We start from the raw sequence: 16739 nt of genomic DNA, 5'->3' as shown, positions 1-16739 counted from the left end.
GCCCGATATGTGACTCGTGTTTTAGGTGATCCATGTACTGATCGTCATCTAGTCAACACAGCAGTTCGTGACGATGATGATTGTGAGATTGGTTTCGGGGCGATCAACGGCACGGTTACCAGCGCCCTCGCAAAATATGAGCTAAATGCTTAATGAGAATAAAGTGTTCCCTCGTAAGGAGTCTTCTTGAGGCAATGGCCCATGGACACAATTTACAGAATATGAGGTACAATGGCTGCTTATCAATAGGACCTGTATTAATATGGGTAGTAAAATTCACTCCATGATACCTGCATTCTACATGCATGTTCGTGCCATAGTCTCAACGCTTAATTAACCACTACATAAAATACTAAAGAAACTGAGAATTAGCGGAAAAAGTGCTAGATGTTATTCCATAGTATATATGGTTGACTGACCACTAAAGAAAACAGTAACAGCCAGCCACTATGAGAAAAAAGTACATCACCGAAAGGTTGCTTCAACGCAGTCACTAATAATCTTTTCCCAGCACCCTATAAATAGGATCATTGTCGGGGACTATTAAATACCAACACCAGAAAACATTCAAGCTTCTTTCGTTACACGTATTGTTGACAGTAATGTGTTTTAGGCATATTAATTCTCATACTTAGAAAACTAACAAAACTCCTCCTGGAGCGAAACTGAAAGGGAATTCAGCTACTCACAATAATGACCAAATCATCATTAAAATGATTCTATCTGGTGACAAATTTATGTGTTGGTGATCATTTGGAGCTCATAAAATGATAAGTAGCAAGCAATGTACCGCCACTTTCTATTTCGGAGAAGAATATTTAACGAGAAAACCGAAATGACGAATATCTAACTTTACTACGATGATCGGCACCTGATGTTCTGGGAGATAACAGCAAAATGCATTTTATATTGACTGACATTCCTGAAACATTCGAGAGCACTGTTGAGCTACTGTTAATCCTCTGGGCAGTCCGTACAGGTTTCTCCCGGACCTGTAGTTGGAGCACCAGTCCATGCCTGTGGGCAACGTCTGTACGCTGACACCAGAGAAATGCGGTAGAGGTAACCCGCAATGCTCCTCGGTGGCGACTTTGCCAACTCGACGAATCTTGCAATCCGAGAGCGCACTGCTGCCGTCGTGTAGGGGCAGCGTCTTTGATTAGTGATCAGTACGTCCTCGGTCCTGGGTTCCAACCCAACCAACGCTTAAATCTTAAACAAAAATCATTAACAATGGCAGCCGAAGACTTCCGACTTAAGAAATCACCCTCATTCAGCCAACGGCCTTGTCAAAGACGGCGGAGGAGCAGACAGAGATTCAGAGCGCTCTCTTGCCCTTGGAGTGGGAAACTGCCCGTAAAAGCGGAGGAATCAGCAATCATCAACGGCATGAAGACACAGAAAACAATGGAAAACACTGCATTAAAGATACAGAATGTGTATCAAGAGAACATTTGGCCTGTAACTAAAAAGTGACATGATGATATCTCCATTGGCAAAAGATTCCGGATTAGTCCCCCATTCGGATCTTCGGGAGGGGCTACCAAGTGGGAGGGGACCATGAGAATAAGACTGAATAACCTACGAAAGGATAACTCTCCATGACTACGGGTGTGTAGTATCAGCTGTTTGAACGTGGTAGGGAAGCTATAAAATTTGAAAAGGAAATGCTAAGACTCAGTCTAGATGTAGTGGGGGTCGTTGAAGTGAAATGGAAAGAAGACAAGGATTTCTGGTCAGATGAGTATAAGGTAGTATCAACTGCAACAGAAAATAATATAACAGGAGCAGGAGTTGCTATGAATACGAAGGTAGAGCAGAGAGTCAGTTACTATGAATAGTTCAGCGATAGGGTTGTTCTCATCAGAAATAGACAGCAAACCAACACGGACAACAATAGTTCAAGTATACATGCCGACGTCGCAATCAGAATATGAAAAGACACAGAAAGTATATGACGATATTGAAGAGATAATCTGGTAGTCATGTGGGATTGGAATGTTGTTGTAACGGAACGAGTAGAAGAAAGGATTATGATAGAATATGGGCCTCGTAGTAGGAATGAGAGAGGAGAAAGACTAATTGATCTCTACATAACTTTGAGGTGGTAACAGCGAATACTTTGTCCAAGAAGCACAAAGGGAGGAGGCAGACTTGGAAAAAGCAGGAAGATACGGGAAGATTTCAGTAAGATTACATCATGGTCATGCAGAGACTTCGAAATCAGCTATTGGATAGTAAGGCGTGTGCAGGGACAGATACAGACTCATATCACAATTTAGTATTCATGAAGAGTAGTTTGAAATTTAAGAGACTAGTCAGGAAGAATCAATGTGCATAGAAATAGGATACGGAAGTCATAAGGAATGAAGAGATACCCTTGAAGTTCTCTAAGACTATAGATACTGCGATAAGGAATAGTTCAGTAGACAGTTCAGCTGAAGATAAATAGACATCTCTAAAAACGGCAGTCATAGAAGCTTGAGAGAAAGACGTAGGTATGAAGAGGGTAACGGCGAAGAGAAGATGGATAACAGAATAAATACTTCAGTAGATCGATGAAAGAAGGAAATACAAAAATGATCAGGAAAATTCAAGAATACCGAAATACAAGTCACTTAGGAATGAATTAAATCTGAAGTGCAGGAAAGACAAGGTGAAATGGATGCATGAATACTGTGAAAAAATTAAAAAGAAATGATTATTTGAAGGTCTGCCTCAACATACAGGGCCGGCCGCGGTGGTCTAGCGGTTCTAGGCGCTCAGTCCGGAACCCCGCAACTGCTACGGTCGCAGGTTCGAATCCTGCCTCGGGCATGGATGTGTGTGATGTCCTTAGGTTAGTTAGGTTTAAGTAGTTCTAAGTTCTAGAGACTGATGACCACAGATGTTAAGTCCCATAGTGCTCCGAGCCCCTCAACATACAGAAAAGTCGAAACAATCTTCGGCGAAATTAAAAGCAAGGATGGTAACATTAAGGTGCAATGGGAATTCCGCTGTTAAATGCACAGGAGAGAGCGGAGACGTTGAAGGAGTACATTTAAGACCTCTATGAGAGGCAAGACCTGTCTGATGACATGATAGAAGAAAAACAGGAGTCGATGTAGAAGAGATAGGGGAACCAGTATTAGAATCATAATTTAAAAGAACTTTGAAAGACTGAAAATCAAATAAGGTAGAAGGGATAGATAACTTTCCATCAGAATTTATAAAATCATTGAGGAGGATTGCAACAAAACGACTATTTACGTTAGTGTGTAGAATGTATGAGTCCGGCGACATACCATCTGACGTTCGGAAAAACATCATCCACCAATTCCGAAGATTGCAAGAGCCGACAAGTGCGAGAATATTCGTACAATCAGCTTAACAGCTCAAGCATGCAAGTTGCTGTTAGGAACAATATACAAAGGAATGGAGAAGAAAATTGAAGATGTGTTGGATGACGATCAGTTTGGCTGTAGGAAAGGTAAAGGCATCAGAGAGGCTATTCTGACGTTGCAGTTGATAATGGAAGCAAGACTAAAGAAAAATCAAAACACCTTCATAGGACTTGCCAGCCTAGAGGAAGCGTTCGGCAGTGTAAAATGGTGCAAGATGTTCGAAATTCTGAGAAAAATAGGGGTAAGCTGTAAGGGAAGACAGGTAATGTACAATATGAACAAAGGCCAAGAGGGAACAATAAAGACTGGAAGCCGAAGAACGAAGTGCTCGGATTAAAAAGGATTTAAGGCAGGAGTGTAATCTTTCCATCTACTGTTCAATTTATACATCAAAGGAGCCATGATGGAAATAGCAGAAAGGCTCAGGACTCAGATTAAAATTCAGGGTGAATGGATAACAATGATAAGATACACTGATGACACTCCTATACTCGGTGAAAGTGAAGAAGAATTACAGGATGTGTTGAATGGAATGAACAGTTTAATGAATACAGAATATGGACTGAGAGTAAATCGGAGAAAGATGAAAGTAATGAGAAGTAGGAGAAATGAGAACAGCGAGAAACTTAACATCACGATTGCTGATCACGAAGTAGATGCAGTTAAGTAATTATGCTATCTAGGCAGCAAAATAACACGTGACGGATGGAGCAAGAAGGACATTATAAACAGACTACCGCTGGCAAGAAGGCCATCCCTGGTCAAGAGAAGTCTACTAATATCAAACGTGGGCCTCTATCTGAGGAAGAAATTTCTGAAAATGTGCATTTGGAGCACATCACTCTATGGTAGTGAAACACGGACTGTGGGAAAACCGGAAAAGAATCGAAGCATTTGAGATGCGGTGCTGCAGAAGAACGTTGAAAATTATGAGGAGGTTATCCGGAGAATCGATGAGGAAAGGAATATATGGAAAACACTGACAAGAAGAAGGGACAAGATGGTAGGACATCTGTTAAAGGTCCCTGTGTGAAACGGACAGTAGTCACGCCACAAAAGAAATGTGAGCACGTAAATGTCCTCTGTGGTGAATAGTTAACTTCGCCATCACAAGTAGTCGATTATAGGTTTCATGTAACGTAGCCGAGGATCAACCTAGATATGACAATGGGTAGGTCTTCCGACCTCGGACCCTGGTTCCACAGTCACTGACACCAGCACCTTGTGACACAGGTCAGCTGATTTGTGCTTGGCCAGTGGCTGAAGGTGTTACTGTTTGGACGGACGAACATTTTAATAGGGCAATATTTTCCGGCTATATTCCAAAATGGCGTTTGGAACTGCTGATACGTACCCCATACCTGACTATAAAAGACTCAAAGACTACTCCACTGCCAACTTAAAAAGGCCCTTTCTAACTGTTGTGGTCTTCTATGCTAACCTCTTTATCTCTGCGTAACTACTGCAATTTACATCCATACATCCATTTGAAGCTGCTTACTGTAGTCGATCCTTGGCCTCCCTCTAAAATTTTTGGTCCTCATCATCCCCCCAGTACCAAACTGACGATCCATTGGTGCCCCCGGATGTATCCTATCAATCGGTCCTTATTTTAGATTAATTACGGCGTAACTTTCATTTTTCCAGTTTGATTTAGTACTTCTTCATTATTAATTCGATCTACCCATCTCATCTTTACCACCACATTTCTACATCTACATCGATACAATTTCTCGTACCCTTACGCGCAATGTATGTTGGCGCCAGTATAATCTTTCGGCAGTCAGCTTCAAATGCCGCTTCTCTAAATTTTATCGATAGTGTTTCTCGAAAATAACGTTGTCTTCTCTCCAGGGATTCCCATTTGAGTTCCCGAAGCACGTCCGTAACACTTACGCGTTGTTTATACCTGTGGGTAACAAATCTAATAGTCCGCCTTTGAATTGCTGCGAAGACTTCAGTCAATCCGACGTGGCACAAATCCCAAACATTCGAGCAGTACTCAAGAATAGGTTGCACCAGTGTCCTATACGCTGTCTCCTCTACAGGTGAACCAACCATTCGTAAAATTCTCCGAATAAACCGATGTCGACCATTCGTCCTCCCTACCATAGTTCTCACATGTTCATTCCACTTCATATCGCTTTGCAACGTTACGCCCAGATATTAAAACGACTTCACTGTGTCAAGCAGGACACTCCTAATATTGTAACTGGAATATGTGTATAAGTTGTCTAGTACCATCTACAGTCGCTCAACTTCGACACGTTACAACACACCACAGTATCACCAGCAAACTGCAGCAGACTGCTGCCCAACCTGTCCGAAAATCACTTGTGTATACAGAGAACAACAGTGGTTCTATCACACTTCCCTGGGGTACTCCTGACGATGCCCTTGTCTCTGATGAACACTCACCGTCGTGGACAACGTGCTGGGCTCTGTTACTTAAGAAGTCTTCGAGCCACTCATATATCTGTGAACTTATTCCATATGCTCGAACCTCCGTTAACAGCCTGCACTGGGGCACAGTGTCAAACGCTTTCCGAAAATCTAGAAATACGAAGTCCATAGTTCGCAGTATATCATGTGAGAAAAGGACAAGCTGAGTTTCACTCGAACAATGCTTTTAAACCATGTAGATTCATGGATATAAACTTCTCAATCTCAAGAAAGTTTAAAATTTTCGAATTGAGAATCTATTCAAGGATTCTGCAGCAAACCGAAGTTGTGGGTTTTGATCTGTAATTTTGCGGTTCCGTCGTTTTACCCTTCTTAGATACTGCAGTCACCTGCGCTTTTTTTTCAGTCACTTGGGACTTTCTACTGGGCCAGAGATTCATGATAAATGCAGGCTAGATAACGGGCCAGTGCCGTAAAGTACTCTTTGTAAAACCGAATTGGAATTACATCCGGTTGTGGTGATTTACTTGCTTTCAAATCATTCAATTGTTGCTCTACGCCAGGGATGTTTATTATTATGTCGTCAATGCGGGAGTCTGTCCGACGGTCAAATTACGGTATGTTTTCACAATTCTCCTGCATGAACGATTTCTTGAACGAAAAATGTAAAACTTCGGCTTTCGTTTTGCTACCTTCAATTGGCACACCAGACTGATCAACAAGCGACTGAATGAAAGCCTTAGACCCGCTTAGCATTTCTACATTGAACTAGAATTTTCTCGGGTTCTCTACCAGATCATTTGCTCAGGTGTGAAGATGGTAGTAGTTGTATGCATCGCCCATAGATCTTTTGACATGCAAGAATCTCCATCAACCTTCGCTTGTCATTTGTGCTTTATCTTTTGAACCGAGAGCGCAACAGCCTCTGCTTCCTCAGCATCTTCCGAATTTCCTTGTTAAACCATGGTGAATCTTTTCCATTCTTTATATACTTACTAGGTATATAAATCTCCAGATTCCAGCTCACAATCTGCTTAAACTTTGACCATAATTCCTCTACATTCATCTTACTGGAACTAAATGATGTCAATTCACTGTCTGAGGTGCTAACAACTGCTTCTCTTCTCTATCTACCAGAAATACTCTCCTACCCTATTTCACTCATTTATTAACTTCTGTAATCATAATTGCTATAATGACATCATGATTGCTAATTCTCGTTTCTGTACTGACAGTGTCGATGAGGTCCGGCCTATTTGTAGCTACAAGGTCTAAGGTATTTCCATTGCGTGTAGGCTGCAGAGCTAGCTGCTCAAGACAGTGTGCAGAAGACGTGTTGAAAAGCGTTTCGCATGACTATCTGCCTGCAGCTCCCGCAATGAATCCATAGACATCCCAATCTAACTCGGTGGGTTAATGTCACCTCCAACTAGTATTGCATGTTCTGGATATTTACGCGTTACTGACCGTGGACTTTCCTTGAGTGACTTTAGAACTGTCACAGCGGCATCGAGTGGCCGGTAAAATGATTCCAACAATTAACTTCGTTTCACCTACGCCTGCTATACGCGACCAGGTAACTTCACTGTCACATCCAACTTCGACCTCAACAGAGACAATATTTTTGTCAACTGCTATGAGCACTCTCCTTCGTATGACCTCCGATCTGTCTTCCCAACGTACGTTCAATGACTCGCTTAAAATCTCATAGCTTTCCACCTCGTGTTCAGCCACTCTCTGTCCCGAGAAAAATTGAGGGCGAGAACTTTCCTGGAGGGCAGTAAATTCGGGAACTTTATCACGAATACATCGACATTTTACTGATAAAATTTTGAACGTTGAAGTGTCTCTAATCTGAACGTCATGTGATTTCCCTTGCTGCGTGTCGACGGGCGGTTGTTCATCAAAGAATCTCAAACTACCGTCTAGCCTAAAAAAAAACCATGCGCACTCGACAAGTACTCTGCTACCCGAGCAGCTGCTTCCTTTGTGCAGTGTCTCCCTGGTCTAACAAGGCGAGTCCTACAAATCGTCACACGGTAACGCAGGTCTAGAAAGCTACAGCCAAGACCGTCACAGAGCGACGAAGTCTTTGGTTGAGACCCTCCATTCGATTTCAAACCAGAGGACCCCGATCAAGAACAATGTTGTAAATTGCGAGCTCTGTTTGCACCCCACCCCCGAGGCCAGCAGTCTTTACCACCTCCGCCAGCTACCTATATGAACTAAGGACCCAAGCGGCGGGTGTTTTAGGTGCCGAGGTGAGCCACAACTTGCAGACGACTTCATCCTGCACGCTCGATAGCCGCAGGCAAAGCCGCCCCCACAACTCGGATGAGACCACCGGCTGACATACCGGGTGCACATTGGCTTTCTTTCCAGCCTTGAACGCTATCTGCCTAAGGGATTCCATAACGCCCTTAACGTTGGAGCTCCAGATAAATAGTAAACCCCTCCCCCTGTGTGCCTGCCCGAACCCTGCTGAAGGAGCGGCCACCACTCCACTCAGATGGTGAATGGGCGAGGCCAGGCGGCCGCTCTCCAGCCTCGAGCGACGCGAAAGCGTTATCATCCAGCCGCTCACCCTGCTGTGAGGGCGGATCCACCGCGTTTTGTGCACTAGCAGCTGCCACGGAAGCAGAGCACGTGGGCAAAACAAGTGACACCTGAGGTGGCAGATTCTCTGCCACCGCCACACCCCGACGCAGCAGCCTGAAGGTGATTGATCGTAGCCAAAACGCATTCAGCTCTTCGCGAGCTGTGGTCAGCTCCTCCTGCATCCGCACACAGCATGCACACATCCTAACCATTCTGGCAAGACTAACTGAAGAAGTAAACCATAAAAGCAGACGAAACCCTAGGTATACAACATGCTACACTCCTGCTGTGTCACCAGTGGCAGCTAAAGAGTTAATGAGCTACGAAGCCGGCTGTTCAGTGAGTAACAACTGCGCTACACAGCGAATGAATTTACACTTACAAAAACGCGAGTTTAAACCATTTAAACAGAAAAACATGCACGAAATTTAATAAAGATACTACGAGTAAAACACAGAAAATGATAAACACTTAACCTGGTGCTATGTAGACGTATATCAGCCGCGAGATGGAGCCTGACTGTCGGACTTACTAAACGAACGAACGATTGGTTTCAAAACAAATAAGGCACTACTGCTCCACAGACTCAAAGAGTTTACACTTGCAAACACGGTAGAATAAACCTCTTAAACAGAAAAACACGCAAGTGATTTAATAAATATACTGCGAGGAAAACACAGAAAAACATAAATACTTAACGTGCCCCTCTGTAGACGTATGTCAGCCGAGAGTGGGAGCCTGAGCCATTCTCTTCTTGTCTGCCGTACGAGGCTACATTCCAGACAAATATCCCAAAAACTTTGTAACATTTAAACTTATATTCGACTAAATGACCTGCACTGCGTTTGCACGGATAGCCCTAAGTATCTATGGCGGGACAGCTTGTCTGGCGTAGCGATACACAAACCTTCGTCGTGAATCAGTGTGTCAGCGGAAACAGCGTGAAAATCCTTACAGTACTTCTTGTGACTATCCGTCGCATACTGACACAAAAACGCGGCTAAAGAATTTAATTTGTAACATGTCTAGATGTTAAAAAATTCTCTTATTCAGAAATACTGACCTTGCTATTGGCTGTCTGCATTTAATGCCCTCTCTGCTTCGGCCGTCGTCACTTATCTTTCAGCACAAATGGTAAAACTGATCTACTACTCATTTACTAAACGAATGCTCTCAGAAATGCCTGTTTTAATTCGAGTACATTTCACAACGCCTGTTTTACTTTTTTTATGTTCATCTCGTAACCTCCTTTCAAGACACTGTCCATTCTTTCGTACTACTCCTCCAAGTCCTTAGCCGTCTCTGACGGATTTACAGTATCATCGGCAAATTTAAAGGTTTTAATTTCGTCTCACTGAATTTAAAATTCCTCTTCCAAATTTCCCTTTTGTTTCTTTCGCAGCTTGCTTGACGCACGGACTGAGTAACATTGTAGACATGCTACAGCCACGTCTGCCTCCATTCTCATCTACTGCTTCCCTATCATGTCCATGGACTCTTGCGATTGAGGCACTCGCTGAAAAAACGACTTAACGTCCACTAAGCCATTTTTCCGTTTCCTGCAGCAACTGCATCTGTACAAACCAATCTTTGTACTCACAAATTATTACTACCCTCCGACAGACGCAACGCCTTCTAGACATACACTCCTGGAAATGGAAGAAAGAACACATTGACACCGGTGTGTCAGACCCACCATACTTGCTCCGGACACTGCGAGAGGGCTGTACAAGCAATGATCACACGCACGGCACAGCGGACACACCAGGAACCGCGGTGTTGGCCGTCGAATGGCGCTAGCTGCGCAGCATTTGTGCACCGCCGCCGTCAGTGTCAGCCAGTTTGCCGTGGCATACGGAGCTCCATCGCAGTCTTTAACACTGGTAGCATGCCGCGACAGCGTGGACGTGAACCGTATGTGCAGTTGACGGACTTTGAGCGAGGGCGTATAGTGGGCATGCGGGAGGCCGGGTGGACGTACCGCCGAATTGCTCAACACGTGGGGCGTGAGGTCTCCACAGTACATCGATGTTGTCGCCAGTGGTCGGCGGAAGGTGCACGTGCCCGTCGACCTGGGACCGGATCGCAGCGACGCACGGATGCACGCCAAGACCGTAGGATCCTACGCAGTGCCGTAGGGGACCGCACCGCCACTTCCCAGCAAATTAGGGACACTGTTGCTCCTGGGGTATCGGCGAGGACCATTCGCAACCGTCTCCATGAAGCTGGGCTACGGTCCCGCACACCGTTAGGCCGTCTTCCGCTCACGCCCCAACATCGTGCAGCCCGCCTCCAGTGGTGTCGCGACAGGCGTGAATGGAGGGACGAATGGAGACGTGTCGTCTTCAGCGATGAGAGTCGCTTCTGCCTTGGTGCCAATGATGGTCGTATGCGTGTTTGGCGCCGTGCAGGTGAGCGCCACAATCAGGACTGCATACGACCGAGGCACACAGGGCCAACACCCGGCATCATGGTGTGGGGAGCGATCTCCTACACTGGCCGTACACCACTGGTGATCGTCGAGGGGACACTGAATAGTGCACGGTACATCCAAACCGTCATCGAACCCATCGTTCTACCATTCCTAGACCGGTAAGGGAACTTGCTGTTCCAACAGGACAATGCACGTCCGCATGTATCCCGTGCCACCCAACGTGCTCTAGAAGGTGTAAGTCAACTACCCTGGCCAGCAAGATCTCCGGATCTGTCCCCCATTGAGCATGTTTGGGACTGGATGAAGCGTCGTCTCACGCGGTCTGCACGTCCGGCACGAACGCTGGTCCAACTGAGGCGCCAGGTGGAAATGGCATGGCAAGCCGTTCCACAGGACTACATCCAGCATCTCTACGATCGTCTCCATGGGAGAATAGCAGCCTGCATTGCTGCGAAAGGTGGATATACACTGTACTAGTGCCGACATTGTGCATGCTCTGTTGCCTGTGTCTATGTGCCTGTGGTTCTGTCAGTGTGATCATGTGATGTATCTGACCCCAGGAATGTGTCAATAAAGTTTCCCCTTCCTGGGACAATGAATTCACGGTGTTCTTATTTCAATTTCCAGGAGTGTATTGACGGCCGTGCTGCTCCAAGCCGTTATTCCACCGTCCGCCATAGCCAATAGAGAACTTTCACGCTGCTCGTCCCACTGCTGTGTGTGCGCGCTGCGCTCAGATGTATTTGTCAGTGACGGGAATCCGTATCGTGGAATTTACGTTTGGCAACATCAAATAGGAGGTAAATAGTGACTTCAAACAAAATATAGGAAGTGTTTGTGGTAGTATGTATATCCAGTGTGATTTTGAGAACCACTAATTGAAAGGAAACATAAAATTCAGGAAGGGAAGTGGAAGAAAGAGGACGAGAAGAAGAAGAGAAATTCCAGACAGCGTCATGTTTCGCCGGAAACCGGTAAGAAAATCTGTTCTAAGAAATTTGCAGTCAGTAAGAAATGTTTCGTAAAGAAATGCTATCTAAAAATATGCCCAATAGATCAAGAACAAATCCATGAATGATTTTGAGCTTTAGGTGACGATAAGACACAAAATAGATTGATGTTAAGTTTAATTTAAATGAAAACACCATCCGATGCATCTAGGTCTGGTCGGAATCGTAGCTCCACCTATATATACCATCTGAAATGGAACAATAATGAGACAGTAGTCTGTAAATCTCTATTCGAAAGTATCTTGCAAGTTACGGATAATCGTTTGAAAACAGTGTGAAAGGCGTTGAATGCTACTGCTCTTACAGTAGAAATAAAAGAGGCAAATACAGCAACAGACCGCAGAAAATTTGCAACAAAATTTGGGACATGGTCCGCTATCTGGGACCAGTTTCCTTCCAAACCATCGCATTATTGTCGAGGCACATTCGAAAGGGAATATTTTGACAACTATGACCTTAGCGTTGCAAAATTATTCACATCATTCAGAGATCATTTTCTCCATGAAACGAATACGGCACTCCGGATGCAGAATAAAACATATTTCCGGTTCGGGGTCGCTCATGCAGTCAATGTGACCGTAACTTCGGCCTATATGGAAAAATGCCAAGGCATATTGAAAACGTAGAGAATGTGCGCCAACATATTTCAGTGCTTCAGAGCTGCAGAAAGAATCCAGCATGTTTTGAGGTGGTGAAAGGAGTAGACATTGTTGACGACTGGGCATCAGCTCTATCACTAAACTGCGTCACAAAAACCAAAGGAAAGACACTATTTGGAATACAAAATACGTCAATTTCTATTACAGTGGAAACGCATTTTCATTCTTGTCTACTTATACTTATGCAGGAACATTCAGAAACGAAGATGTACATTGCCAATGCGAAAGACGGACATGGTGATGTCGAAAACGTCTCGTCTTGGGATTACGGATGTAAAGAAGAAAGACACCTTCGCACTACTCAAGTTCGTTCGAGACGACAATGCAGAAATGCTGAAGAATATTGTCGACGGTTATGGATCTGCGACAGACAATGACTGCTCAGGATGCGGAACAGACAAATGATTGACAGTAGTAACAACGCGTAGACTGTTGCAGATCATTGTTGAGGACGGTGTTGTGTCTCACGTATGTCTGTAATTCAATAAACTTATTTCTTTCATTTTAGGTATGTTATTCCAAGGCTAAAGAGGATAATTATGTGTTATGTTCGTTGGCATATATAATGCCTTAAAGAACACTTCTACAGTGTACTGTTGCTTTGAAAGCTAATTATGTTTCTCGAATAAAAATATATTTTGTTGCTTTACGGTCTGAGTATGCAACTTCTAGATTTAACGACTGTTTAATAGTCAAATATGGAAAATGTTTTTTGTTCGTGTTATACAGTGAATTATGGAAAAACAACTTACGTTTGGTGCTATGTCATCAGTTCACATCAGCATGTAAGTCATACATAGTACACTATCGCGTCATTTATTCTGAAACAACAATATGTCGTTTCTATTTGACTGAAATTTCGTCTACGTACGAGGGATTGAAATGAATGAAAACACGACGTGAAATATTTGATGCTCTGTATCTCGATTTCCGCATACTGCATTTCAGTCGTTGTTCAAGATAACGGCTCAGTTGTGGTCTGCTGCACAAGCAATACACTGTTCTGTCACAGTAATGCGACCGCCTGTAGAAAGCCTGAATAACAGCCTTTTGAAGCGCGTACCGCGACGTGCAGGAAGAGTGTCAGTGAGGTTTTCGTAGGTACCGACATGGATGTGGGGATCTATACCGACTCCATTGCCGGACCAACTGCGCTAGATTTGTTCTGGAATGTAACAACAGGGATGTGGAGCCATGACAATTCCAGTGCCTTGTTTCCGGTTGCTCCCACAGACCGCACCCTTTCATAAAGGAAACATCTTGAAAACACTGCAGCCAAGATAAAAACTCCTGATAATATTATGCAAAAATTGTGTCTAATGACATGGGGAGCTTCATCAGATACCTTGTGCACATCATCCATTGGGCTGGTCTTCTCAGCAGCCGAGTATTGCGCCCCGGTGTTGCTAAACAGTTGCCGCACCTACTTGGTCGACGTGTAGTTGAACCACACCACGCCGTTAATAACTGAGGCAATCCGGCCAACACCGATTTATTGGCTTCCTCTACCGAGCAACGGCTATTCACCCGCAATCCGCAGAAGCGAGACCTTGCTTAGGGAATACCGCAAGCTACAGGAGAACCTGGAATTATCCATACAGGAAGACATACCAAATCTAATACAAAATAAGACTCCGTTCGAGAAATCCACCATTACGGCAAACAAAACAGCAAGATGCCAGTATTACCGGGGTGAGAGACCTATGCGACCAGAGCTGTCAGCTTATTGAAAATCCTGAACGGCGTGAGTGGTTTTGAAAGTCTGTGTTACTACTGGCACAGAACTTGACAGGAAACTATGGGTCAAAATGAACAGAGCTCGCACTGGACATGGACGATGCGCAGACTCTCTTTACAAGTGGGGTGCTACAGAGTCTCCGGTTTGTGATTGTGAGGCTCCAAATCAGACAGTAAAACATGTTAGAGATGAATGCCCCCTTCCGTTGGAGCGACCTCATTAAGGGTGATGATACGGCTCTTATATTGAATTAGGAACCAAAATACTGACATTTAGTTAGCTTTATATGTAGTTTTGTATTTTCATATTCCTGTTATATATAGTATTATTAATGTTAAATACCAGTAATTTCAAACTGCATGTGAGCCATAGGAATAAATAATAATAAATAAATTTTCCGGTCACGGCTATGCGACCTTGGTCAAATTGTTGGCACCACAGCAGGACACGACAATGCATGTGGTCCATATACTACCAGAAGTACACGGTGAATCTGTCCCGCGTACTTCTTCTTTGGAACACGTTCCCAGTTGTGGCGGCATTTCATTCCCGCTTTGTGGTGTTCAGTTATCCGTACCACACCAGAATTGTGTCTGTCGGAAACTCAGAACATTAACTTTCGTCTGACAAGGCGCCACTCTTGTTGTGCTATGGTCTTAGCCTGGAATGAAATGTGCAGCTTACTTTTTCAAGTTGTTGTTGTTGTTGTGGTCTTCAGTCCTGAGACTGGTTTGATGCAGCTCTCCTTTCTACCCTATCCTGTGCAAGTTTCTTCATCTCCCAGTACCTACTACAACCTACATCCTTCTGAATCTGCTTAGTGTATTCATCTCTTGGTCTCCCTCTACGATTTTTACCCTCCACGCTGCCCTCCAATGCTAAATTTGTCATCCCTTGATGCCTCAGAACATGTCCTACCAACCGGTCTATTCTTCTCGTCAAGTTGTGCCACAAACTCCTCTTCTCCCCAATCCTATTCAACACCTCCTCATTAGTTATGTGATCTACCCATCTAATCTTCAGCATTCTTCTGTAGCACCACATTTCGAAAGCTTCTATTCTCTTCCTGTCCAAACTATTTATCGTCCATGTTTCACTTTCATACATGGCTACACTCCAGACACATACTTTCAGAAACGACTTCCTGACACTTAAATCTATACTCGATGTTAACAAATTTCTCTTCTTCAGAAACGCTTTCCTTGCCATTGCCCGTCTACATTTTATATCTTCTCTACTTCGACCATCATCAGTTATTTTGCTCCCCAAATAGCAAAACTCCTTTACTACTTTAAGTGTCTCATTTCCTAATCTAATTCCCTCAGCATCACCCGACTTAAGTATCCTCTCAATTTAATTCTGGTCCAATGTATCCCAGAAAAAAGTATAGTGTGTGTTTGTGTGTGCGCGCGCGTGTAGGTGGTGTACCAGGAGGAATGGTCAATATTCAGGGATGTGACAGAAAAGCTCATTTCATAAAAAAATAGGTTCCGATGTACGTATGCTCTATTCCAAATGGTTTCCGAGATAGAACACATTTAATGTATCTCTGGTTTTGGGCTAGTGGCGCGCATGTACATGTTTTATCCAACCATCATCTTTTGCTTTTATTGTAGCCCAACCTACCTCATTGCTTTCAACCTGTATGCCCGGGATGCCTTTCTCTTTCTGCCATTAAAGCAGCCCGTTGAGAGCGCAGTTGTCCGTGGTGCGTTGTGAGTGAAGTAGTACGAGGTACTGACAGTCTATCAGAGAGAAGCATCGGTTAACTCCATACAGTCCAGACTTGGCCCCATCTCATCTTCATCTGTTTCCAGAACTTCACCTTCAAAGACTTCAGTTTGATAGTGATGATACAGTGCAAGCAGAGATGAGGTTGTGGCTCCATCAACAAAGTCATACATTCTACAGTGATCGTATCAATAAACTGGTCTCTCGCTTGAGGGGGGGGGAGGGGGTGTTCGTCACCAGAGTGACCTTACCTATCCTCGTAAGTACCCTGTTCATCGATTCTTGACAACAGAGGTGTAGTGTAATACAAGCATTCATATTGCGGGTCTAGACAACTCTGACTCACCATTCATTGGTCCTTTCGTCGTAACACTCGACGTGGAAGATGGTGGTGACGCCATTAAAACCGCCAATAGCAAACAGCATTTCGTCGATCACTTCGATGGCGAAGTTGCTGCGAGGGTTGTACATGTCCGGTATGGGCGTCCACTCGTTGGTTGCCGGGTTGTACTTCTCAGCGCTGCACATCCTTGAGATGCCATTGAAACCACCTGTCAGAACAAGTTATTTGAATGATTAACACGGGAGACATTCATACAGTCTCTAATATGATATTGCCAAACAATTTGTCCCCATTTATTAAAATGCAGAATTAAATTTTGCCGTTTCACATAGGCCTTGTGCGAAAGTTTCATATTCTCTCAAGCAAACTATTAGTCTTACATAAAAAAAATTAACAGGAGTATTTTGTAGGGAATTTAATGTAGTTAAATTTTGTGCTGG

At 44.1% G+C, this 16739-nt stretch overlaps 1 protein-coding gene across 1 annotated transcript in view; it reads right to left on the bottom strand.

Annotated features, from left to right (window-relative positions):
* Positions 1-16739, bottom strand: part of LOC126235280 (kelch-like protein 10) — a 170201-nt gene that overhangs the window by 27181 nt on the left and 126281 nt on the right. The window contains exon 10 of the mRNA XM_049944006.1: positions 16303-16507. Coding sequence (XP_049799963.1) covers positions 16303-16507 — 205 coding nt within the window. The remainder of the gene's footprint in view (positions 1-16302; positions 16508-16739) is intronic.

The sequence above is a fragment of the Schistocerca nitens genome, chromosome 2 (assembly GCF_023898315.1).
Source record: "Schistocerca nitens isolate TAMUIC-IGC-003100 chromosome 2, iqSchNite1.1, whole genome shotgun sequence".
Taxonomy (NCBI): domain Eukaryota; kingdom Metazoa; phylum Arthropoda; class Insecta; order Orthoptera; family Acrididae; genus Schistocerca; species Schistocerca nitens.
The sequence above is the reverse complement of the archived record's forward strand: the minus strand, read 5'-3'. Positions and strand labels throughout refer to the sequence as shown.